The sequence below is a fragment of the Strigops habroptila genome, chromosome 16 (genome assembly GCF_004027225.2).
Source record: "Strigops habroptila isolate Jane chromosome 16, bStrHab1.2.pri, whole genome shotgun sequence".
In the NCBI taxonomy this organism is placed as follows: Eukaryota; Metazoa; Chordata; class Aves; order Psittaciformes; family Psittacidae; genus Strigops; species Strigops habroptila.
In genome coordinates, this window is record NC_044292.2 from 4,127,157 (window position 1) to 4,154,668 (window position 27,512).

Sequence of the window (27,512 nt, forward strand, 5' to 3'; positions counted from 1 at the left end):
TGTAAATAAAAACACTGTTTAATAAAACCAAAATGCTTAGATAGAAGAATTCTGTCCTTTATCATGTTAGCTCTTCCAATGTTATTTTAAGCTAATCACCAGAACACTTGCAACCTACTTCAGGATGTATGCTCATGCTATTAACAGAGAACAACACTCTGTGTCCTCTATTTCACACCTGTGGCACAGGGCCAATGTCTCCTGCAAACCTGCAGCAGAATGAGGACTCAAGCTGTTCAGCATATTTGTTTATTAAAACTGAAACCCAACCTCAGGTTTCTATTTTGGGAATGGAGGAACACATTATCTTCCAACAAACCTGCTTCACTGTCAGCACCTACACACTGAGGAAGGCCTGCGCTTAGAACAAGTGCCACACAACCAACAGCTATAGAATACTCAATTATGAAGTATTTCTTGTGGAGGGATCTCAAAATGTTTTCATACACTTTTCTTATCAAGGTATATTATTCAGTTTCTAGCTTTGGGAAACTCGTTTGCACAAGATGTTCCTGGCATGATGATCAGTAATGCTACCTTTTGAATTCCTGCTGAATACAAAGTCTTAAGTGCAGTCCTAGCTGAAGTCAGAGAAAAAACACAGTGAAGACATCTTAAGACATCTTAATTTGCTAGTTTGCTGGCAAAGTGGAGAAATTGGATGGAAGAAAAATATACAGAGCGCATAGTACAAGTTTAAAAAGTAACAGAGAGGAAAATGACTTTAAATGCTTTTTCTCCAGTAGATTTTCACTTCAGAATAAGCTGTGGTTCTCTGTTAACTGTTACTGCAATATAAAAGGAGTGCACCAGCAAGCATGTGCCTGAACATACTATAAAACCAAATCCCCTTTCTGGGTTCTGTTTTACCTGGGGGATTATGCCTGCTTGGCTCTCCTCCTGCTTGCCCATCATTGTGTAGGATTTCCCAGCTCCAGTTTGTCCATAGGCAAAAATGCATACATTGTAGCCCTCAAAGGCATGCAGCAACATCTCCTTCCCAATATCATTGTACACACGGCTCTGAGACGCAAAGCAGGGATCTTCAGGCTGCAAAGACATGAAAACAGCATAAGTACAGTCTTATCCTATCATTCAAGTAACATTTCAAAAAGCAACTGGGTTGGTTTTTTTTCCTACTTTTTTCCTTTGTGGGTCAATCCCTTAGGAAGAAGCAAATACACACAAACGTGCACATTTCTGCACACAGCTTTTTCCCAAGGCAGTACCAGCTGCAGAAGAACGACAATACAGGAGCACTCCATCAATGCTGAGGAAACAATCTGCACAAAGAAACCAACCTATTCTGTTTTGTGAACATTGTTGACACTATTGGAAAAGTTTTGAGCAAGATCATTGACAAATGAGATTCAGCGTGTCTAGGAGGAGGGAGTCGGGGGGAGAAAACCAAAAGTAGAGTTCAGAGAGTCAATACACATGAATAAAGGACTGGAAGCTACAAAAAACCCCACAGTGGCTGGTCTTGACAAGGGTTCTGAAGGGTAGCAGGGAGAAAAGAGACGCAAAAGTTGCTTAGGTTTGTTTGGTTGTTGGGTTTTTTTAAGATTGAGTGTAAAGAAACCATTAAAATGACCACATTTTTCTTGCAGCTGTCTGATCCCACTGTCTAATCCAATGCAGTTTTCTATTTACAACCTCACTGGTGACTACAGAAAGAAATCACAAGTTAAAGGTGTCAATAAAAACATACTTGCCAGATCTCAAGGCAAATACAGAGCTTGTTCAAAACAACGCTTCATGAATGGTAAAAATGAACTCTCTATTTTTTAAGTAGTGTGTTTCAGGCACTGTATTGATCAGACACCAATATCCAGTCACTAGAGGAAATCCAAGGTGCAGCTCCAGGCATGGTACAAGACACAAAAACACAGGCAGAAAGCTGGATTCAGTGTCTATGTTTGTTTTTCTCATGTCTTGATGATTGAGGAAAGTACTTGATGAATATACTTGAAAAAAATCATCATAGTAATGATTACTTACACAGATGTTTTACGTTGCACAAACCACAAGAGACTCCACAGATGACATAACACTGAAACTTGATTTTGTAGGAGTATGTATCACTATATCATATGTGACTATGTTATTTCTAATCTAGCACTCGCTCTCTTCCTGAAATGCTGGATTTTAATATTACATTCTCCTAAAATCAGGACAAATTTAGATGTGCCAACATTCTAATGGTGGGATCAAGATTTTACAAGACCGCTTTTCTTTGATGTTGCTTATCTGCTAATTTTCAGGAATTAAGTTCATAATGTTCTTCTAACTGATCCTGTAATCCTCTTGCATGGCTGCTCTGGAAAATTCAGTAAAAGAGCTGCACAAATCCAAGTTTTTCATCATGAAAACAATCTTGTTGGCCACAGATCTCCTTGTCTTACTTGCAGCATCCAAGTTACTAAAATCAGAGACATGAATTATCCCTTCTTTCTATATCTTTTGAGAAAATAAGGCAGGGGAGGGGTAGATGGCAGAACAACACAGTTCTGCTGTAGAACAATTGCTGGAAGTCAGCAAGACCTCAGCACCAATTCACAGCAGGGTGGGGCAGAGGAGCTGGATGAGGGTTCATTGCTTTTGCAGCTATCGCAAACATGGATCATTACTCTGCCTTTTCCAGATACGTGAAGGGAACCCAGACCACATCTCACCTTGAGCTATAAGAACTCGAGCAGCTTTCACTTGTCTAGGGGCAAAACTGAATTAACTGTGGTTCACACACATCCTTAAAGAACAGAACATCCTTGGAGAGTATTTACAGCAACCTTTCAAATATTTACAACTTGTTGTGGACCTCCAGGAGTGCAGCTTTCTGCTCTCCCCCAAATAGGACAAGTCAACATACAATGATAAGCTTTTAACCTGAGTGAGGATGAGACAGTGCAGAAACATCTGACTGGGATGGCATGATTAGAGGAAAATGTAGTTAAATCAAGGCAGTCAACATCCCCCCCCCCAAAAAAAAAAACAAACTCAACACACTCCCATGGTTTTCTTGTAAAAGAACTTACCGATGTGTGGGACCAGTAAGAGTAGTCAAAGCTGAAGGACTTTGGTGCTTCCTTAGGATTCTTTGGATTGATAATACCTATAGGAAACAAAATACAAACTTTTAGCTAAGTTGGCATTTAGGACCATAATTAGTGAGCTTGCTGACCCTCAACTTGATCTGCGAATCTTGAGTATTCACAGAATTGCCACACTGCACAGGAGTAACAAGATTGAAGCAATAGACTCACAGCTTCCTAACACTGCATTTCCATAGGCCTAATTTGAAACAAATCAAAGGAAAAAAAATCCTAGAAGGAATACTGCTGACTTTTTACAAGGGCCTGTAGGGATAGGACAAGTGGGAACAGTTCTAAACTGCCAGAGGGGAGATTGAGATGAGCTCTTAGGCAGAAGTTCTTCCCTGTGAGGGTGCTGAGGTGCTGGCACAGGGTGCCCAGAGAAGCTGTGGCTGCCCCATCCCTGGCAGTGTTCAAGGCCAGGTTGGACACAGGGGCTTGGAGCAACCTGCTCTAGTGGAAGGTGTCCCTGCCTGTGGCAGGGGGTTGGAACTGGATGAGCTTTAAGGTCCCTTCCAACCCAAACCATTCTAGGATTCTATGATATTGGCAAGAAGGAAGATACAGAATACAGAGTTCAAGAATCCCTGGTGGTTTCATAGCAGCACAACTCAAGTCTATGTTGAAATAGATGTTACACAGTACAGGAGCTCATTGCAGAAGATTTTCTTTAAGAAGCTCAGTATTTTCAGGGCATGGTGAAAGATGAGAAAGTTGCATTTACAGATATTTCATGGATTATGTGCATAGTTTACTTCAATGTTCTTTTATATGCACAAAGCCTACAGACAGATTGTTAATAGGACTGATTTATTGAACCAACAGTAATACTCATAACTGTTCTAGCTGCAGATAGCCACTTAATCCCACAGGGACCCCATACCAACTTGTGTACATTTCCTCTTCGAACTTCCCTATAATATATGATGGCACACACACACAAAACAAAGCCAGAATGAAAAAACACTTGTGTACAGTTCCTATGTTACAGTCTTTGTAAGCCCTATTCACAAAGCTGACCTCCAATGGCCTTTTCAGCTCTTGCAATCCTTGACTTCATTTTCTTTCCAAGGAATTTGTACATAAGATTCTAAGAATCTTCAGCTGAGTGAACTCACTAAACACTTGACAAATACCAGAATGAACATGCTTTGCAAAAAGCCCTGTTTTCTCTTCATATCAGCACATCTGTAAATTTTATGCTCTTTTCCTTTTCTCAGATCCTCTTATTATTTCAATATATGATCCCCACATATGCATTCCCCACAATTAATGACAGCTCTTCCAGATACCTTTTAGGTTGCTTTGGGATTTTTTTCTTTCCCAGCAACAAAGCAGCTTCCTACACCTTTGCTGGGGAAGGGGGGTAATAGACAATGGATTCAGCTATCATTTTAAAGGCATGCACAATGTCTGTAGTTTCTGTATTTCAAGAAGGGTAATTTATAAGCACAGCTCTTGCTGCAGGAGTGAATTTCTACTGCTTGCTTCTTTTCAGCACTACAGTGCTGGAAATACTTACATCTATTATTTCCAGCAGCTGTTTTCAACACCATCTGTGTAAGTAAGGGCTGTAAAAAGGCATACTCATGAGGTATCAAAATCAGATGAACCACCATAGATTTACACACACCCTTCTGTACCTGAAGCAGCAATCTGCCTTTGGGGGTGATACAATATGTGCAAACAAAAAACTACAAAGAAAAAAGCTATACAAGCATAGTGACAGTCTTCCTTGGGATGATTTCCGTTGTGATACCAGCCATCCTAAACAAAGAAAGCTTATTTCTCACATACTCATGCCAGTTAGGCTATGCCTTGGGAGACTGGGGCTCCTCCCTTTCCTCCTGTGACAAGTACTAATAATACAACACCCACATCTCTTATCATTTCAATTATGAATTTAATGTCATCTTTCACCAAAATCTCTGCAGATGTGGTTACACATTAAATTAAATCACTCCTCTACGACATGCTGTGTCCCTGAGCAGGGCTGTTGTCCAAGATTACAGTGTGGACGAAAGATCACTGGATTGCAAATAGCAACAGTTGCTACTCTATTTCTTGTGAGTAACTCCATTTCACTTGGAGGCACCTTGTGCTGACATTCTTGCCTTATGAAAGCTGACAGACATGCAAAGCCAATGAATAATACGCCTTGCACTAGTACAGTATCAAATGGCAAAAATGCTTATGGCTTTGGCTAGCAACATGGGCATCAACACATAACAAACTGGTAACCTAAGCAATCATGTATGGCTTTAGGTTCCCTTTAGTAGTTCTGACCAAATACCAGCACATCTACAGCACGCACTATTAGACCTGTTCTAAAGTTAAAGTGAACTAATAACCACGTCAAAAGACAAGTCCCCTGCCCCAAATTTAATTCAGTTCCCTCCTTTCAATGTATTCCAGACTGCTACAATTCAACAACTTCTCATTCAACTATTTAACATCAAAGCTCTCACACGAAGTTCCTCCCCAAAAAAGCAGTACAAATAAAAACCAATGTCTGCATTAGTTCAATGGAACAACCTTTGGGAGTGAACATTACTTTCTTCAATTGTTTTTGGCTGTAAGTTCAAATGAAAGTAGTCTAACCAACAAAAGCAGCAACAAATAGAACCCATTCCTATGTACTAGAACCTATTCCTATGTACTATATAACACAATTCCAAGCAGATAACACAGAAGTGTATTGCCAGCACCTCTCCTGACAATATACATTCTGTGGCTTATTCTCAGCAGCAAATCATTTTAACTTGAACTCTTTATGCTACTCTTGGGAGGCAAGTCATGGCTAGGGAAAGAGAGGAGCCACTACCTGTATTGGTACCTTGCATTTGCAACACTGCCCTGGAAACGAGAAACTCACAGCCTGGCAAACTGCGAAGGCAATCAAGACAACCAGAAACCTAGTTACAACTTTGCTGACCAAGAAACACAGTTTAACTACAATCTGAAAACATGCATTGGTTACTCCAAACATCACATCAGCGCAGTTTTACTTTAAGATGCAAATGAAATCACAAAAGAGAGCTTTGAGCTCACTTATTTACCTCATGGTACGATTGATTTGTCTCCTCTTAGAATCAACAGTGAAACAGCAAGTATTCATCAGGGGTTTGTCTTCCATTTTTATATTGTTGTTTATATGCAAAAAGGACATTTCTCTTGGCCAAGGCAAAGCTGCACTTGGTCTCTCCAAGGAAACAAGAGTTAAACTGCCTTCTAAGATTCTACTGTGTCAGAAACGGAGAACAGAACAAGCAGCACAAATTTCAGTATTAGTCAAAACCAAGAAAGCAAGCAAAGAAGCCAAATGTTTAATCAGAAGAATAGCCAGCTTTTCCACTCAGCTCACTGTGAATAAAGGCACACTGACCACCCATGAAAGTCAGATCTCTAACTATGCAACAGGCTTAGTGCCTGGAAAGGCACTACAAGCTTCCTGTTAAAGCCTCATCCTGCTTGCTTCAAGGTTAAATTTGATCCAGCACATTTGTGAAGGGCGAAGGTCAGGCTCTGTGATTTATGGAATCCACTCTGCCCCATTTTCTTTTTATACCATTTATTATTACTATTAATTTCCCAGACAGGCTTTCCTCAGCTCCTCCACACTGAACTCCACGCCCAGCTCACTACTTTGAAAACTACTTTCTAGGATGCATGTTTTTGCAAAGCCTATCTAGAGAAGCATATCAGGAAAGGGAGTTTAACGTGCAAGAAGGCAGCTCTGTCAGAGGCTGGGAATGCAGCTGCCTGGCCAAAACCTTCCACTGCAGCAGGAATGGGTCAGAGAAAACCTCCTGGTTGCCAGGAACTCTGCATGCTGCCCCTCGCTACTATGATCCAGTCACAGCCTTTTCACCCAGCTGCTACTCCAAGCCTGAAGTCTATTTATCCCCATTCCCATTTCTTACACAGAGCCTACATCCTTCATTTTCAGAATCACTGGTTTAACAGAATTCTCAGTCTGTCTACAAACAAATCCAGCAGAGCTGACTGAGTGAGAAGATATAAGATTATGAACTCAGTGGATTTCGATCAGCTTGAAACCCTCTTAATTTGGAACACTGAGCACCAAATGGGTATGTACTAGCATCAGTCATGACTGATACAGTCTGAGTTTGAATCAATTGAGCAGGTGTGCAATAATGTGAGATAAGACACCTGAAAGAAGACAGTGAGGCAGCTGAGAAGCCAGGAATTCAAACTGAAGTAACGGATCTAACTTGAAGGTGTCTACTGCACCAAGCATCCTCTTTGGAGGAACAAGGAAATCCATGAAATCTGGCTACTTTTAAAGGAAGCTAAGGGATATTTCTGAAGAAATTAAAAGACTTCTCATAGCACAGGTAAGCTTTATCCTAAAAGTCCATGTGCCATATTGGAAAAAAAAAAAAAAAAAGGAATGATAATACAGAAAGTAGACTGAGTGGCAACTCTGATTCTATGCACCAAGTTATTCAGCAAGCTGTGCTTTCAGCTGAACAAGGAAACAAATAGAATCCTAAAAGATGACTGTTTCCAGAGTCTCCAATATGCAAAGAACGCAAAAAGCTTTTCAGTTATTCTTGTTTGTTTTTTAAGCCATGCAAGGCCAAGATTAGTGAATCATGAACTAGGTCATCATCTATCTCCTCTCACCGCAGCAGACTCACCGCATGGTACGCAAGCTAATGGTTTAATTACAGAGCCTGAGGAAATGAGAAAGGCAATAAGGCAGCCGATCACAGCAGGAACACATTAATGGCCTTTTTATCTTACAGAATAAATTTGTTTATCTGCTATTTCAAAGGTCCAATGTGGCAATTAACTCTTCTGTTTGCAAACTGACACTAAAGCTTTGTGCCCCAGCTATAATTAGTTACCATCAACATGGCACCGTAGCAACTATGAGTGTTGGAGTTAGCCTAAGCAGCCAGTTTCCGATGAACTCAAACCCTTTTTTAGGCCCCTTGCTTCACCAAGAGCCAACTTCTTAAGTCATGTGGAATCCTTCAGCTTCCCACAAGTTCAGTTTTCTGCATCAAACAGGAACTGGAAGCGGTATTTTCCAAAATCACCATCTCCTATACCATTGCTACTGAAAAAGGTTACACACATAACTCAGAAATGTGGAAAGGATGAAACAAGTTGAAGATACTGTTTTCCTACTACAGTGTCTAGGAAACTCTTCAGAGATCTAAAGCAGCAATCACAGTTTGAGTTAGTGTCCATCATTTACCTTTGGAATGAAAGGCTAAGAAAAAAGCATGGGAATAGTCATGTTTTTAAAATATACTCTACAATTGTTGATTTGGTCAAGGGGATAAATGCCCATATTATTCCTTTTCTTTATCTGAATTCTGAATTTCCAGAAATTTTGATTAATATGCTTCACCTAAAAAGATAATACTTATACCAGTTTTCTACTTTGGTAAACAAATAGACCAAGTAGAAGTAATTACATATCATAAACTGATATAAAATTCAAACAAAAGCAACTGTGGGAACAGCTATGTAGCGTTACCATTTCATTTGAAGCAGTTTAATACCCACTGCCATCCCAACCTAGAGACACAGCTTGCATCTTAAAAGCTTATTTCTCCTTGCAGTTACATAGTAAGCCACACAGAGCTGCTTCACACCATCTGAGGTACCTCTAAGCAGAGGTAATCCACACACTCTCTGAAACTCAAATCATTTAAACTATTCTTTTTAGCTTCTTGGCTGCATAAGTTCAGTAGGGGGGTTGATACCTGTAACCACAGGTTACGGTTTATGTATCACTGACCAAAAGGTAAGGAAAAACCAAGTGTCTTAAAACAAATTTTTTCACACCAAATAATATAATTTTGTATCATTACATAAGACTCCCATACTTCAACTAATTTGCCCTTGTATAGAAATATATAGTAGGAGCAGTACAGCCTAATAAAAGATAAGGGGAAAGCAGGAGCACCATCAATGAAGGGATTCCAATTTTAGATGTGCTGTATCAACAGTAACAAACCAAACTCCGCAAAACCTTTGGATTTTAGCATGCTCTTAAACAGGCAACTTCACTTCCTGGCATAAGGTACTTCCACAGTCCATCCTACTTGTTCCTTAATTAACATTTTTCATAGCATCCACCATCTGTTTTATCAGCTAGCACAGAAATAACATACACTTTCAACCTTTCCAGTCGATGACATCAAATTCATTGCTAGTCTTTAATCTCAGCACAAACTGTTAGCAAACTTTGAAAGACCACTTCCCGATTGAAACAGGAACCATACATTTTGTAAACCGTATCATTTTGCACTCCTATTGGCATTTGGGACATCTTGATTTGTTGAAGCTGAAATTCAAAAAGCACACATCTAATACACATTTTATTTTACAATTACAACCGGCGTGTGCAGCACAACGGATGCAAATTTATAGTCTTCTAGGATACTTGAAGCAGCAATCTCTGTCTTCTCACCCCTTCTAAACACATACACAAACACATTCCCACTTCAAGCCTTCAGTTCTCCACTTATATTTCCATTCTCCATTAAAACCAAGTAAACAAACAGTGGGAAACCTACAGAGAAGGAAAAGGCAAGCAAATACAGCCAAGATCAGCCCCCTCATTCCATTCCCATCTACTCAGCCACATAAATATTTTTGCAGGCACAAAGAATGACCAAGACTACTTCTTAACCACTTAAATCTCCTGTCAGATTATGACACTGAATTTGCAGTCTGAGCCTAATCTGTTTTCATCCCAGTCAGCACTGCTCCCCTGAATGTCACTAGTTTTGCAGGTCAGAAGGTACCTGCAGTTCAGTATCTGGGGATACAACAAGCTCTTGGAATAGAGACAGAGCACAAAGCACACAAGAGGTAAGAATGGAAATGATTCTCTTATCCCTCATTGCATTTAAAATCACGTCACTAGATTCAACAGCTCCACCTCTGTTCACAATCAGAGTCATGTTACAGGGCATTCTGCCATCAGACATGCCACACATTAGTCACTGTAGGGTGCTCCAGTGAAGAACTGGCTAACTGCAGTTTGCCCTTCAGATAAACACCAGCAGACAGAATTAACTTGTGCTAAATCCTGGGATTAGCTGATATACAGCCTGTGCTGGAGTGGGGAGGGAAAGGCAAACTGATAGATTAATATTAAAAGAAAAAACACACAAAAACCCCCAACCAAACAAAAAACCTGTCAACTGCCAATCAGATAAACACCAAACAATAATGGCAAAAGTCAGGTATGCAACTGGAGAAACTGAACTTCCAGCATTTGTGCAATTCAGCCTTCTTTCTGTCATACATCTTCAATTCCCATCTCACTGCCGCATCTGTCAGTGCCCAAGGCACAAAGCCTCTTTAATTTCTAAAATGAAATAACATTAGGTTTCATCACATGGAGGAAGCTTCACACCAGCCTCAGTAATTCTCCCGGTGACAGCAATAATCTACACAGAGCACACATTCCTACCAGATATTAAGAGAATAGCTAGAAAAAAGGCCCTGTCCTGCCTTTGCTTTTGTTCTCATTAATCATTGGTAAATAAATAGGCAGAAAATTTCTAAACCCATGCTAGTCTAGACAGAACTCTGGAAGGGGTAACATTTGGCGAAACAAATACCAACCGCTCATTTCTGTACCTTCTTCAAACTCTGTGCAAATCAATATAAGCAGTAGTTTTATTTTATGATGTCTGAATAATCAATTTAACCAACATAAAAGATCTGGGGCTTTCAGAATGGACTCCACAGGACCAAATCAACATCAAATAGACAGCCTCTTAAAAAGAGCACAGGTCTGGAAAATATATCTGCGCCATGTGTAGACTGGAATGACAACAATGAGAACATGTTCGTTACCGAGAGCAGGGTGGAGCAGGCATTCTTTATTTGCTGGAACGTGAATAACACCCCAAAGACACACTTAATACAGGCTTCTTTCCTAGGCACAGGTTGCCATGAGATATACAGCTATACTGTTTTTACAGGAGACTTTCAGGGTTGTTATTATAAGAGATAAATGAAGGGAAATGGACACTTCCAGCTTGTAAAGCAGTGCCTGCTTTTCAAAGCATTGTTTGCATTTTTCAAATCATTAAAAGGGAAGGAAACCAAGTAGAAGCTAAGAACAGCTCATTTGGAATTCAACCGGATTCTCTCCCCACTGTGGAATTTCAACCCTGGACTGGGAGAAAGGTTGGATGGGGGAGGGAGTTCGGCTCAATAGCACCAGCGCAAGGCAAATACTTGCTCACAGAAGCTGCTAGAAAGCCGCTCTCATCCTCAGCTGCTCTTGCAGATCCAAGTGCTATAAATACCAGCTCTACAGCTGGTGTTCTTGGAGAACTGCATGCCAGCAGGCTTTGCACCAAGCAGGAGCGAGCCAAACCATACTGTTCTACCTATCCGAAAAGCTGAACCAAAACCATTCCCAAACTTCCATTGTCAACCGATAACCTGAAAACATCCTACTGCAGAACATGCATATTAGGTGTATGTATGTAGCTGGCTTAGCACTTGGAGCTGAACTGAATCCTTCCCTCCTATGTTTTCTGCTTCAAGGCAGATAAAACATTCACCCCCTGCTTCCACTTAACTACATGTCCAACAGCCAATGGCCTCCTCCAAAGGCTGTTCTGACCTTCAGACACATGCCAGCACTACATTAAAAGGACATCATGTAGCACTGGAACCCTGGGGAGTCAGCTGTGCCAGCCTCAGTATCTTAAAGGATTCATGTAGTGAAAAAAATCCTATTATTAAAGTAGTTCCCATTGATGATTTATGCTTCCTTTACTTCTACACGCATGCTGAAAGGTGGCTCATTATTTAAACATTTGATAAAAAGAATATCTCTAAAGCCCTGGTTCTTTGTCAGTGGGCACTAATTCTGAAGGTTTCATTTCATTTCACAAGGTTTACTCACCACTGACAGAAAGCTCTTCTGGGTTCATTAGTAATATTTTCCCTCTTTACTCCATAACAGTTATTTAAATGTAGTCCAACTGCATTTAACATTAGCTGGCACATCCTAGTCATCCCACAGTCTTGCTCCAGACCCATTAGTTGTACCTCTAACATTTAAAAATCATTAAATGTTCATCTTCTCCCACCTCCCCAAAGTCATCTTCCAAAATATTTTTCTCTTTTTCAACAGTGTGCAGGATTAACACTTCTTGAATTATTTTTACACCATCACGAGAAAGGCTTTAGAAGGAACACCAAGCACCTAAAAAAATTCCAGTTTATTTCTTCTGCAACACCAAAAATATTCAGAACTTGTAACAAAACGTATGAACTGTCAATATCGATGGGCATTCAGAGACAACTATTAAGACCCTCTTATGGACAAGCAATAGAAATCCCTAACCCTGCAAAAGGCAAGAGAGCTCTAATGTTCATATGGAATCTTTGCTTGTTGTCTGCTAAATGCAGGCAACAGTACTATTAGAAACACAAAACAAAGGAGATAGAACCCCACCAAACTCCACTCCTTGGAGCAACTATTTAAAGAGAAAAGAAACTGTCTCCATTTTCTCTTTGAGACAAACTTGCATTCAAGCCTTTTCTTGCCTGTTACAGGACTTGCAACAACTGTAGTAATTGGAAACAGGACTGTCATTAGAACAGCTTAGGTAACACTGAGACTTTTTTGACTTGCCTTTCAAACCACTTCCCGATTCAACCTCAACTGCGATACAATTCATGCTCCACGAGATACAATTTATCTCCTCATTAAATAGCCTGCTTTGATAACACACCTACCATGAATGCAATGTAGTATTAACATACTGGACAAGCATTCATTTCATTTCAACCACAGTAATGAGGATTTACAGACCAGAAAATCACGGTAGGGGTTAAGTGCCTTTCCTCCACTGCTGTTTATTTTCCTAAGACAACCTCATTATGCAAGATACGAGCATAAAAAACTGGAAACACTTAAAAAAGGGGGGGAAGAAAACCAAACTTTATGCCGAAAAATCATTACACAAGACGTGCTTTAAGAACCAATGCTTTTTGGCAGGCACCAGTCATCAGAAATGGGGTATGCTTATGCTTTTAGGGAAACCTAAAATCTAAAAAGACAGATTGAAAGACTGAAATCTATCTATGAAAATGAATCCTCCCACCTATTCTATCTTTTCATTGAAAATGTCTCATCAAGAGAAAAAAGTAATTAGGGAAGACAGCTACAATGAACTCTTTTACTTGCCTAGCATATGCTCCATAAACTCCCATTACTTTACTATCTACATGTACTCAGTGCTAGTCTAAATAAAAGCCAATTTCTTATAAAGACTTTTCTCAACAGCAATTTAGACCAAAGATTATTTCCATGATACAAGTTCCTTCATTAAAATTATCCAAACTACGCTCACAGAATATTACTGCAGAAATAAACCCCACAGTTATTCTTGTGAAGGCATATGCACACAATAGGGTTTTTTCCCATTCAATGTGTCTTTTCATGAAGAAAACAGTTAAAAATTAGATCAGAAAGAAAAAAATTAGCAAGCCACGCTTCCCCCTCCTCTTAGGATTAAGCTTCTTCAAAAAAGGTTACTACTTTTTAGAGCTACTTCACAATGAAAGAGGCAAAATTTAGCAATATCCCCTGTCACTGTACACCAATAAAGTACTGGCTGAATTACTGACGGGGTTACCTTGGCTTGTGAAGCTTTCAATAGTTTTGACTTCTGAATTATTTTTCAAGCATAATTTCAGTATTATATTTCAAACATCACTCATTTAGACATAGACACCGTAAATCAAAGGCCTTTTTTAAGTTAAGTCCTGCTCTCCCACCCATTTTTATTTTGTTCCAGAACAACTGCATCAAGCAGGACATGTCTTAAAAGAAAATAAAGTAAAAACTCAGACAGAAAAGGAACTGAAATTAGATGTTTTTCCATTAATTTTTGTTATTATTTAAATATTTAGGTTTAGACCAGAGGTTCATAAACCTTAGAGAGAAAAAAATCCAAACAAGAGTTAGAAGGAAAGCATTTTTTCCTCTGCCTCTACAAATCAACTCCAGAATGCCTTACGGAGCTTTTCTGATGCCAAGGATGTCTGCTTGAGAACCCAACTGCCATATGTCTACAGCAGCAGCTGGGACTATTGTTCCTGGCAGATGGGACTGCTCCACTGTGCCTATTTTCATTAAACATCCAACATACCATAAGCAGTCCACAAAAGAACCTTCCAACATCGCCGAGCCAGAGACTGAGTTCAAATCCAAACAGGCAATTTTCAGTCCTAACCTGAAGATCCAGTTGCACTTGTATCTTTCAAGATAACCTGGACTGTGCAGGCACATCTCTCCTTTAATATCGTTTATGGAGAACCACAATATACGATAGTCCCAGGTGAATTACAATTTAAGAACTTTGTTTTACTCTGTCAATGGCACCCACAAGATGCTAAAACCTATTTTCATTCACCTACTGCAGAGAACATATTCCAAGTTGGATACTTATTTCCCTGCTTCATTAATTTAGTTTTCTATGCAGCTCTTTAAAAGAATATGCTAGCTAGAATCCTTGCTGGTGACGAATACTTAAATGCTGCCTTGTAGCTACTAGCTTTAGCCTCTGCTTCAGTTTGAGTTGTGTTTATTTAAGCATTATTTATTTACAGAGATGATTATCAAATCACTTCCACACCAAAAAAAGACAAAACACGCTCACGAAAAAAAACCCCACACTGAAAAATCACAACCCGAGGGAAGTCTTTAGGCTCAGCTTCTCATCTCAATAATCCAAGGCAGCAGCTTCCAATGTTGTTTATTTTTGTTACATTTCAAAACCTGATATAAGAATGAGGACACGAACTACTGACACACAAAATACTCTCAGATCTGTAGCTCACCTTTCATCCTGTGTATTACATGGCAGAATCTTTCTCCCACTCAGCAGAAAGACAGGAATGAATGAAGTGACCAGGCAATAAGAAATTAGTACCTCGGGGGTAAGATGCATTAGTGTAAATCATTCCAAATAAAAGAGAAAAAATAGGAGTTAAAGACAAAACATATTCAGTCAAGATATGCTGACAACCTTGACCCATTCTTGAATTATTCATTTCCAAAAGCTGCTTGTGAGTTTGACCTAGAGGACAATAAACCACCTGTCCAGTAATTCAAAGAAAATATTAAAGATGCTACATTTAAAGACTAACAAAACCAAACAAAGTCATCTCAGAGGAAAAGAACACAGTATTATTGCAGACGTTTCAGGCTGTTTTAATATTAGGTTGGATTTTATCAAGAAACCACCACCACAAAAAGCAACTTAAAAGCCCAATGATGCCAAGTTTCACTTGAAAATATTCTGTAATAAACAAAATATATATATTGCAATGTCAAGCTTGCTAGCAGTAAGGACTGCTAACAGAGGGATCACCCTAGGGAATTCAGTATCATTATGATATATGAGTCCTCAGAGCCCACCAACTTCTCCTCTCATCTTAGCATGGCTGACTGCACTAGGGGCAACGCTACAGCACAGCTACACTGTCCCTAGCCCTGAGTACATGCACGTGAGACTTACAGATGTACGCCCATGTCTGCTGGTGACCTCTGCACAACAGACAACATAGCTCTGCTCTTCAGAACACAACTCCAAAGGAAAACAAGGCATTTCGGTCGACTGAATCCACTTCCACAGCAGGTACTTTTGCAAACAAACCTTATGCTTCTGAAGATCATATCTAAGTGATAATAATAAAAGCAATGGTCTTTTCTTAAGTTAATCCCACTCAGTTACTGGTTTGGTAGGGTTTTTAATTAGTAATTTGATAGTGACACTATCCTTTCTTTGGAAGTCATTTTGCATTCCCAAATTAACTTAAGTAGTAGGATTTTGGAGCTTCCAACTTCTGTCTTTTAAGAATTCCTCTATTACCTTCTATTCTCCTCCCCCACTTCTCCCCTTCCACTGCAGAACTTTTGGCAGTATCCTTCAAATGGATACCATCTGCAATTAGATACGAGCTGAGCAGCACAGGCCTTCTGCCAAAATACCAGCCCCTCAATGCAGTCAGCACATGTGATTTCAGCTGGACTGCAGAATTCCAGGTTTCAAACATGTACTTCAAAAACAAAGCCTGACAATTCTTTAAGTGCAAGATACTGTATTACTGCACATCCATACCTCTGCAGTCATAAAGGGAGGGGGGAAAAAATAGTCTTGTCATTTTAGTGCAGAAGACAGGAAAAAAAAAAGACAATGTTTCCAGTACCAATTTCAAAATTCCCATATTTTGCATCCTTCCAATAGAAAAATAGTAGTCCGAGTTGCAGTGGACTTTTAACATTGTGGGTGTTAAAAGCAGTGAGTGCTTTTAACATTGTGGGTTAAAGACCCATGTATGAACTCCCTTTTTCTGATATTGACATATATAGAACTGTATTCAGCTACATTATAACTTTTTAACACTGACAAACCATAAAGACAGAGATCTACTATGGATCTTGATTAAAGGCCTTGGTCTGCACAAGGAAATGACATAAAAGCCAGATACGATGACAATTTAATTCTGTAGACCTCAGTCCACAACAGAATTACATTTGTTTTGCTACTAAGGCAAAGTTAAACTGTGTAACAAAATTGAGAATAAGCTTTCTAACATCAGGAGGATGCTTTGTTTTGCTGGCAAGCCCACCATGAATGACAGGCAATCCCAAAAGCTGTAAACAGCCAACTGCACACAAAACCTGACAAACAAAAGCAGCGTGTTTAGGCAACCACCCTGGTGGCATCTGACTTCAAGAATATACTTCATTATGCATGTCAAAACCCACTCTTTTTCTCATACATTCACTAAAAAAATAGTGATACACTGTGATACACCTTATTATCGTTTTCCTTAAAATAATCCTAAATACTCTGCTTCAGTTTCACTGTAATATAGTCTCTGCCTTCTCAGCCAATACATTTACAAAACCTGTACAAAGTTTATACTCAGGACCCACAAAGGATTCATAGAACATCATGGCCACTCAACACATAAAGAATTAAAATCTAAGTAACAATCAAAATTCCTTCTTCATTATCAGACTTTACACTGTTTCATCAACCCTGATCATCACAATAGTCCATTAGGCTTTAATTCCACGATAAGGGAACTTTAACTGTCTCGGAGGCTTAAAATAGTCGCTACCCAACATATCACCAGCCTCTCAGATTTGCCTCCTGTCAACTTGATTAGTGCACAAATGCAAAAATAACCTTCTCAGAGGCAAGATACCTAAGCCTTGATCAGTTCACCAGCACATTCGGAGTTATGAAGCTGGAACTCCATAGGCCAAAATTACTACTACTGAATTCCCTTTATTTTTAAATTGCTGCATCAGATCTGAGAGTCAGATACATTAATGTCACTTTCTGTAGTCAGCTTTTAGCCAGTAAGTCCAGACCTTACTAATAAGGAGTTCAATAATGTAACTCTGAGGCTGCAAAGACCGAGGGATCATGAAAAAGGAAGAATCCTTGGCAGAAACACCAACGGTACTTACGTCCTCAAATCTAACATGTAGCCCAAAAGCAGACCAGAATTTCAGCTTGAAGTTGTGTGTGTCAGACAACTTCATTAGGAAAAGTCTTTGGAGAAAAGATTTCTGCTCAGGTTTTTTCCCCACCAAACAATGCCTTATTTCTACCTTTTATTATATGAATCTCTTCTGTTCAATGAATAAAATTACTCCTCTGTCTATTACTTTCTTCTGCATTCTCCTCTGAGAGGGAAATACAGGGAAAAAAATATCCCAGATATTAAGAACATAAAACTACTGCAACTAATGATTCCTTTCCCACAGTCTGTAACGGCCCCTGATGACTTAAACCTCACCATCTGTCATATCACCCATCTTGTATCAGAGCCATAGGACTCAAATAGAAGGCTACAGATTAGAACATTTCCAGAGCACAAAATACAGCAAAAGCTGTAAAGAAATTTCCAACTAGATACATCAGGAAGCATTTTTCTCCTTCTGAAAGCTGATGCAGTTTCTTGAAAACATGTCTTTGTAGTGCAGCTCTAGCATTCGGAAACAGAACCAGTGCCTTTTGTCTACACCACATTTCAACTCAGACAGATTGTCAGAGATTCACTGGTCACCCCTTTCGTTGTACCACAAACAAGCTTTTTTCCACAGGCTCCTGGAGTTCAAAAATCTTAGTGTCTAAAATGATTGCTGTCATGTCATGACAGCAGCAAGAAAACCTATTACAGTGGCACCCAGCAGTGCTGCTGTAGTTCAGAGCTTGGTGGCATTTCCATAACAAATGCCATCCACTGGAGCCTTCCATTCTACACTGGTTTGGTCTGGAAGTTGGCAGGCAATGTTGGGATGCAAGCACCTGTTTCTACATGAGATGACTTCTAAACATTCCCTGTTGCCCCTCACTCCCCATTTTAAATGGAAATTTTGAAATCCAATGGGAAAAAAAAACCCCACGTTTGTTTGGGTAATGTTCCATATAAGGTCTGAAGATAAGAACTTAATGCCCTCTCTTCCGTACAATGCCTCTCTTCCAATGAAACCATAAACATTGTATATGATTGAAGCTACCACAACCAGGACTTAAATTCCAGCCTGCAGAAGCAGGCTGAAGTGCAACCTCAGCCAAAAAAAGGGAGGAGCCTGTATGAAACCTCCTTTGTATTAACAAGCATGAGTAAATGCTCAAGTACTCAGACAGCAAAGTACCTCAGTGCTCTTGGAGTGTTACTTCCTACAGCTACAGACAAGATGACTCTATTTGACTACCTAACAATGCAAAACTACCATAAGAAGAGCAACTTACAAGTACAGCTATCAGGCTACATATCACCAACAATGCTGAGGCAAATGGTACCAATACTGCCTTGACCTTAAGAAGCATGTAAAATAAATTAATTAAAACCAGTCGATAAATGGTGTGCCATATTCAGTTCCTATAGCATAGTCTTCTCCTCCAAATTAGACCCACAATAATTATGCAAGAAGCCTAACACTTCTTCATGATTTTATGTAGTCTGTTATATTGTTTAGAGATCTAATCTGGAAAGCATAAAACTTGACATCCTTTTTCTCCTCAGTTTTCTCCCTCAAATCTTGCTCCTGAACAAAGGCACCAACTGCAGAATAAGCACACCAAGAACTAAAACACCAGCCCGAAGGAGGAGTTATGCTTCAATGATTATCATGTGGTGGTCTGCAATGTATCCCTCTATCTGTCAGTCCACATGATATTCCACACATGGAAGTTAACAAGATTTTCACTCGGGTATTCTAATCTTTCTGTAGAATTCTCAACTCACCACAACCAAACACCTTAAACTACTGCATCAAAATTAAGACGCTCATGATTTAGACTTTCCAGTCAAATTCAGAGACAATTTAGTTTGTAATGACAGCGTCAGAAGAAAAGATATCACAAAAGAGTAATTCCAGATGATATAATGTACACAGCAGTTGGTGTAGTCCGACAAAGAGAGGAGGATTAAGCAGGAAGGGAAAGAAGAGAGAAAGACTCCCTTATGAGATTAAAACAAACTTACTGGTTGAATTGCCTTGCATCTGGATGATACATTTGGACTCTTTGCTGGTTTCTCGGGAATTGAAGGGCCGGACCCGAACAGCCACCTTCACTGAAGCCCCCGACATTCTGGTTGCTTGTAGTGCAGTCAAGAAATCGAAAGCAAAGGGGTCAGGAGTGTTTCAAGTTATCCTTCTTGTTGGTGTTTTCTAAAAAGAAAAATAGAATTTAGTTACTTGATGTTGATAAAATCAGGAAGGTTCAACGTTGTTTGATAACTGCAATTTCTGCTCTGCAGCATACAGCACCTGTACAATGTCTCCCCAGCCAAAAGTCTCTGTCAAATGAAGCAGTTTTTTGAAGTGTACAAACATATTTGTTTTCATTACTTGGTTTTCTTCCCAGAAAGCAGGGATGCCAATACCAAAATGAAGATCTGGTTGCAACATGTGTTAGGCTTAACCTAACAAAGATAATTTTAGCAGCAAAGATACAGCGACTTAGATTTCAGCATGAGCTAGCTACCATATAGTACAAATCTAGGTTCTCTAGCTGTCAACCCTTGCTGCCACAATGCATTATAGCAATAATATTAAACTAACACAAGTGTTTTGGGCCATACCACACTGACTTTCAATACACAGCATTCCAGAGAACAGGGTACACCCAATAGCCTTGAAGAACCCTTTACAGTCCTGGGAATGTCCTCTTCTCAAAGGAAGTAAAACTCATCAACTACTTGTATATCTACTGATTAAAGGGCATGCTACTCTCTAAGCAAGAAGAGGAATCAAAAATTATTGCCTTGAGGGCAAATGTTACTATTCATCTTCAGCAAATGTTCACCAATAAATTCATCTTCATTATCAAAGTACTTATTCAAATCCTCCTGCATCCAAATGACGAAGCACTTTAGTTGGCAGGAAACTATCCCCAATACCCACAACAAAAACTTCAAGGCATGTCTGAGACAGTATTGAAATGCAGAGTTAATAAAGATCGGTTCAACTGTATTGTCCTCAACTAACCCGTCCCATTAGAAGCAAGTTTTTGAGTCAGTCTACAATTAGTTTAAGTTAAATAAGTTTAACTTATTTCCACATGATACTGTTGGTACTGAAGTTAAGCAGACTCAAAAAGCAGTAAGATAGATTCAAAGAAAAAGCCATCGAGGTCTAGCAAAGCATTACCACCTTTGGCTAGGAACACTTCCATGGCACAGACCCTCAGAACCTGGAAGACTTTACTGAGAAAACATGATTACATGGTTGATTTACCCTTATATTCTAAATACCTGCTGTGGCCACTGCTGAAGACAGGGCTTGGGGCCAGGTGAATCTTTGCTCTAACTCACAGTCATTTCTCTCTTGAATCTGAGTTAACATGGGCAGAACTCTGCCCTGCACAAGTCACCCTGCATGGCCCCCAAATCTTGACATCTTATTTTCTGGTTACCTACACACCACGTATCTAAGGAAATGCTTGTTTTGGGGTTGTAATCACAGTGACACAAAAGCACAAATCTTACTAGCAGATGTAAAGCAGAAGCATTTCAGCTGTAAAGAAAGTTCTGCAGCTGGTAAAAACATTTATACATGCTTAATTCAAGTTATGACACATCTTCACAAAGAACAAGAAGTTTTTAATAAAACTGCATTACTTCATTAATGTCATCACATGGTGAAGGCAGAAATTAAATTACTCCACCAAGTAGAAGTAATTTAATGTGTTCCTTATTTTAGCAGGTACCTGAGGTATCTCACCAGACTAGAATAGGAATGTCTTTAGGAACAAGCCAACTGAATTTCAATGTCAGTGGTACTGCAAACTGGTAGAATAATGATTCATGAGACAGCCACAAAGTCAGCTTTCGGCAAGTACAGAATTTTAAGCAGTTTCACTAAAAACTTATACATGGAACAGAGCAAAGAAGTAATGGGAATGAATTCCCATGATGTTCAAAGTTTAAGAGGGATTCTGGGTTGTTGGTAGGCTGCTTTACTCACTCTTGCTCAGAGGTGCCTACTTTTTTGTATGATAAAGTGTATCAAACATACAGCTTCATTATAAGCCTTGATCACGAGTATGTACTGTGTGGAATTTTTGCTCTCCCTTCTTAACGTGACCCTTGCATAAGCACCTCTGCCCTCACATGAAAGCTAAGTGACAACACTAATCCTGATACATCCCAGTAGTATTATTCAACTGACCCTGAACGTTGCTGCAAGAAAACAGGAATGTTACCGTACAGGGTTACTAAGCTTTCTGTTTCTGAAACACAATTGAAGAAATCTATCAAGTGCAAACTCTGTTATTATCAAGTTCATAGTGACACTGTTTACTTTGCCAGATTGTGCAAGACTACGAGTAGGTGGCATTTTCATAGGGTGTAGCACATGACAGAAACTCCACCTGACAGTGGCTTAGTGGTTCTCATCTTTCTTTTTCCCATCTACCCACATTAATGTGAAACCATAATTGTGTCAACTTCCCACAAGGACCAACGAATAAAGGGAAGGCCATTGATGAAGGGGATCTTTCTTCCCCCAAAAAACCAAAAATATAACCAATACATTCTCATATAGTTCTTTATGAAACATAGGGAGCTTATTCTCCCTTCTTACTGAAGAGTCCCACATGCAAAGATTTTTTTTCTGATGCCTTCATAGAAATAGCTCTCAGAATACTACATTCATTTCTGCAGATAACCAGTATATTAAGAAACCAGCAAACAGAAGATGTGAAAGAATCATGTTAAAAACATAATTCTTGAGTACCTCAGGACACCCTATTCACAAGAAGAAAGCATGAGAAGCACACCAAAAGAGACTCCATATGCACTAGCTAAATGACAGCCTTGTTTGAAACACAGCTGTGAAGAAATTCTTACAGAACAGGTCACAAAATCACCTACAACAGCATAAAAATTTAACTGCTAGACTTCTGCAATTACCAACTTTCCCCAAGCTTAACTTTTGTGCTCATAGAAAGTTAAATGTGGTGTAATTTTATATCTTATTCATTCTCAACTCTGCTATTTTTCATAGCTGAATAAGCAAAATGCCTACTTGTAGGTGCACATGAATTTCAGATGTTTTGAACACTATCTCATTATGCAAGATTTAATTTTCATTAATAAAATTAACCAAAACTGATATAGTTTTCCAAACTTCCCATAAATTTAAGTTGTTGGGGTTTTGAGGGTTTTTTCCACTTTATCAGCAATTTTAACTGGTTGTAACATTTTATCAAGGCAGTATTGGCCTCATCGTACTGAATGATAAAATAAGGCAAAATGAGACCAAGCTGCATGGCACCACGGATAATAAATTGCAACTGGTTTTTCAGGGTTCACATTTCCCAGTAATATCACTTATTACTACAAAACACTGTCTACAGTGGTAATAGGAGACTTACAACAGAGTAAAACAAAATGTGCAATACAGCCTGTGGTACAAATTCAGAAGAACAATCTTTGTAAGAGACAGCTTTTCCATGCTCAAATGGATGATTCTCCTAATGTCTTGGAAAGACTCTACTAACTGTGTATCTTCAAATGTTCAGTCTATAGGAATCCAACCAGAAACCAAGTAAAAAAGGGAACTACATGCTCGAGTCTTTGACAAGATATACCACTGGCTCTAGAACAGGTGGTAGGTAATATATGACTTGTTTAGTGAGCTCTATCAGCAGAAAGCAAATCCTACATATTAATTTTACACTTATTTTTAACTATTATTAAAAGATACCCACTATCCACCTTGTAAGTCATACAGTGAGGTTTTAATATTAAAGTGTGTCATTAAACAAATCACCCAAATAACTTGTTTGCTTTCTGTCTTTCAAGCTGACAAACCCAATGATGTTGGTCAATCACTGTTCATGGTCTCAAAGCACTTGTAACTAGATTTGGACTTTCACAGATGTTTAAAGAAACAGGCTGTTCATTAAGGCTTGGATCCTTGGATGTAAGTTCTGGCAAACCAGTTTTTATCCACTGTAAAAATACAGGACATCTTGCTGTTTTTTGAAACAAAGTTACAAGCAGAGCAGAAATTTAGAGTCAAATTATTATTTATATACTCAAAAAGTTTGCAACGAGTTCAAAGTGGTTGCAAAAATGATGTTCAGAATCTGTATCTCTACATTCAAATAAAAAAAGAACAAACACATCACAAATCAAGAAACATCACTTTTATTTAATAGCCAGCCATTGTGGCATATTTGCATAGGTATGTGTACCAGAGAATGTGCTCACTTTTAAACAAAAAAATTGCTTGTAACTTAATCAGTACAAGAGCTCTAAAGAAAGAAAATTAACTAGGAGAGAGATGAGTATATGGAAAGTTAGCGAAACAGCTGTTCAGAACAGCAGGGGTTTACGAACAAGAGGTCCAGAGTGAATCCTATTTTAGGGCCTCCACTAAGGATCAGGTAGTGATGACAGTCTGATATACCAGCTGAACTCATACGCTGCGGATTGCTATCTTTGTACTGAGGGAAGATGCCAGATAAAACAGTGGTGCAGAACTTGGCACCGCACTGAAAATCCAATCGTATAAACATATAGCTATTTATCAACACACCAACGTCCTGGATTGTGCAATAGCAAAAAGAACTGAGCTAAGAAGAAGCTGAAAGTGAAATGTACTTTAAAATTCGGTATGATCATATTTTACATTTCAGAGAACAGATGCAAATTCACCGTCCTCTTCTGGTCAATTCTAGTTCTCTAATCTCCATTTCATACCCATATTCTGCCAATGACCCCAAACGTAGCAGGCCTGTCAGCCGGTCTCCCGATGCCTGCCTCCTGACTTGGCTCACAGAGGATTGTCGGATCATCATCCCAATATGGCTGCCTCAGGAATTGTGCTGTTCTGAATCCAGGGACAGATCCACTACCTACAGGTCCACAAAACACACCCTGAAAACCACAATCCTTTTACATTCTGGCATCTTCCAGCTGGCTGAGGAACTACGCCTGCCTCCCGAACAAGCGATCATCGCCTCCACCACATCCGAGCCACAAAGGAAAAAAAAGGACGACGAAACGCGACGGTATCCGCGACCCACACAGCGGACGGGATTCAGACAAGGAAAAGGACGGGAAGCGGCCGCACCGCCATGGCTCGGGGCGCCTGGGGGAAAGGGGAAGACAGCGTCCCAGGGGACAAATACATGCATCAGGCAGATGCAGGGGAGGAAAGGCCGAGTCAGGCCCCACGCCCTTGTGCCGCTGCCCTGACAGCTCCGGGGCAGCCTGTCCTGCCACTACACCCCATTCCGCCCCCTCCACCTCTCAGGCCCCATCCCACCCATGGCGTGCCCCTCCACTGCTCCCATCGAACAGCTGCGTAAATCCGCCTCCCCCACCGCATTACAGCATCCACCCCCCGCCCCGGCACGAAGCCGTTCCCCTGCGGGCTGAGCTCCCTCAGCGCCTCACCTGGGGACGGGCGGGGGTGTCCGCAGGACGCGGGCAGTGGGGGCCGCCGGCGCTGTTAGCAGCTGAGGAGGGCGGCGGGGCCGGCGAAGCAGCGCAGCGCGGGGCGGAGGAGAGGGAAGAAGCCGGCCATCTCCATCACGCTTCGCTGCCTCCACCGAGGCTGGGAGACCCCCTCCCGCCGCCAGGAAGGAAGCGGGAAGGGCGAGGGAGGGAAGGAGGAGGGGAGAAAAGGGGAGGGAGAAAAGAGAAAGGCCGCGCCGGGGAGAACGAGCGCAGCGACGCGCTCCCCTCAGCGCCGCTCCCACACTGACAGGATCGCGGGGCTCCGGGCCCGCCCCCGCAGCGGGAGGAATGTGAGCTCCGCCAATAGCAGCGCGCCGCAGCTCCCTCCTCCCTGCAGCCCACCAATCGCCAGGCGAATAGTCTACGTATGCCCGCCTTCCGCCGTGCCAATCACAGGCTGACACAGCTATCAACCAGTCACAGCTCTGGAATGCCCGTCCGCAATGACCAGCCCCATTCCTCCCTCTGAGTCAATCCCTCCGCCGAGCCTCGGGGACACGGGGAGCCGGGTCTTCTCCATCTCGAGCCAATCAGAACTGGGAATGGATACCGCGTCTTCCCTCTGTTAACCTATAACGAGCGCCGGGAGCGCACCGAGCCGTATCACCGCCCCGCCGCGGTGTGTGCGTTCGCGCCCCCTCAGGCTGCGGTGGGCTTCGGGAGCGGCGTGGGTCGTGACCAGAGACGTGAGCAGAAAGTGGGCACTTGTGACTAAAACCAGCCTTTTAATGCGTGCGGCTGGCTGGGGGAACGCCTGCCTGCCGGCAAACGGTGGCTGAAGCAGGGAATTGGCCGGCTCCCAGCCGGCTTCAGGGGGATTCGGTTGGAATTTGAGTCTAATTTGGTGGTAGCTCAGAGGGAAGGGATTAATTTTCCCTTCCCCCGCCTTCAGAGTGTTTTTTGGAGCAGCCTAAGTTGTTCTCGTATACTCCTATTTTTGTGTGACTGTTCTGGTCAATGGTGCTGTGTTAACTCTTGTACTTTCAATAATTCGACACGTTCTCATAGTAAACATTTATTTTTGTGGCAGTAACTTCAGCTGTAAAGATCCTCCTTTCCATTAGCCATTAGCACTTTGATCATTTCTAGTTAGGAAAAGGCTTGTGTTTAAGAAAATAATACTACACTAATTATCCTTAATTACATATTTTCCATATGCACACCATCATATACAAATTGGATTTAAGCTGTTGAGAACCTTTAGGACCTGAGACTTCTAGTTTCAGGACAGGGTTGGTTTTAATTCACCAACTGGCTGTTAATGACATTGATCTTTGCTGCGTCTCATGTGCCACATCAAGCTCAGGTTTTGGGGAGAATTACTCATTTGTTACTTTCTGTTCGGTGAAAAATGACTTTTCCCTCTTCCCAGTCTCACTGGGTGTGGGTAGCAGCTGCCGTTACACCTCTGAACACAACAGCTTAACAATACAGGGCTGAACAGCGGGTTGTAGGCAAACACTGCCACAGAACCAGCAAAGCAGAAGTAGGTGGCTTTCATACGTCCTAGAATGACGTATGTCCATTATTAGAACTTTGAAAGACTTTGTATTGACAGGACATATGATTGTGTTTTCAGTGTGGTGTAACTGTGCTACCTTCTATCTAGGGCTCTGCAGAATTAGGTCAGCTCTAATTTCTCTGGGGAAAGAAACCACCACCACACGCAAGAAAAAACAAACCACCAAAACCTGTTTCAAAACCCTCTCAAACCTCCAGAATACTGGGTGTGTGCTATAGTCCTCTGTGGTAACAGACAACATGATTAATGTTACTTCAGCAAAGTTTGTGTAGTGTCTCCTAGGAACAGTAGCTCCTGCATCACTGCCTTATGTCTAAGTTTGGTGAGTACTCGCATAGAACAGTTCCAGTACGTTAAGTCCGTTGGTTGCTTACAGAGTGCTGAAAAATCTGCTGGAAATGGCCAGAGAAAGTCTAGTTATGTGTTGAGAAAGAGGGTGAAAGGCAAATGGCACATGTAGTATCTTGGAGGTCACCCACTGCAAAGGGCAACAGAAGGAAAACTCCTCTTTAAACACCCAAGTATGGGGGTGAAAGGTGGTCAAGGATTAAGGCAGTCCTCATCTAGCAGGTTGTGATACCTTTTTAATTATAGAACTTGGGTATTTTATCTCAGTTTAATTAGACCAGCCTTCTCAGTATCATTTTTGGAAGTCAGGTCTCCTTGGGTAACTTAGAATTAACTTATTTTTTTCGATGTACATAAATGGAATTCTACTTCAGTGCACTACCTGTGAATCCTGCTTTAAAAAGTGTCCATTCCCCTATAGGAAAGAGACCATTCTTACTCCTTTTATATGTCTCTGACCAATACCACATAACTCTGCGAAACAGCAGAAGCAGATCCAGTTCTCTGCAAGCATGTGC

At 40.7% G+C, this 27,512-nt stretch overlaps 1 protein-coding gene across 10 annotated transcripts in view; it reads right to left on the reverse strand.

Annotated features, from left to right (window-relative positions):
* Positions 1–25,400, reverse strand: part of KIF1B (kinesin family member 1B) — a 94,862-nt gene extending 69,462 nt beyond the window's left edge. For all 10 annotated transcript variants that reach the window (XM_030507806.1, XM_030507803.1, XM_030507798.1 and 7 more), the window contains exons 1-4: positions 25,062–25,400; positions 19,635–19,821; positions 3,036–3,112; positions 871–1,050 (exon numbers count right to left, since the gene is read on the reverse strand). In XM_030507806.1, coding sequence (XP_030363666.1) covers positions 871–1,050; positions 3,036–3,112; positions 19,635–19,740 — 363 coding nt within the window. In that variant the 5' untranslated portion in view covers positions 19,741–19,821; positions 25,062–25,400. The remainder of the gene's footprint in view (positions 1–870; positions 1,051–3,035; positions 3,113–19,634; positions 19,822–25,061) is intronic.
* Between the last annotated feature and the right edge of the window lie 2,112 nt (positions 25,401–27,512).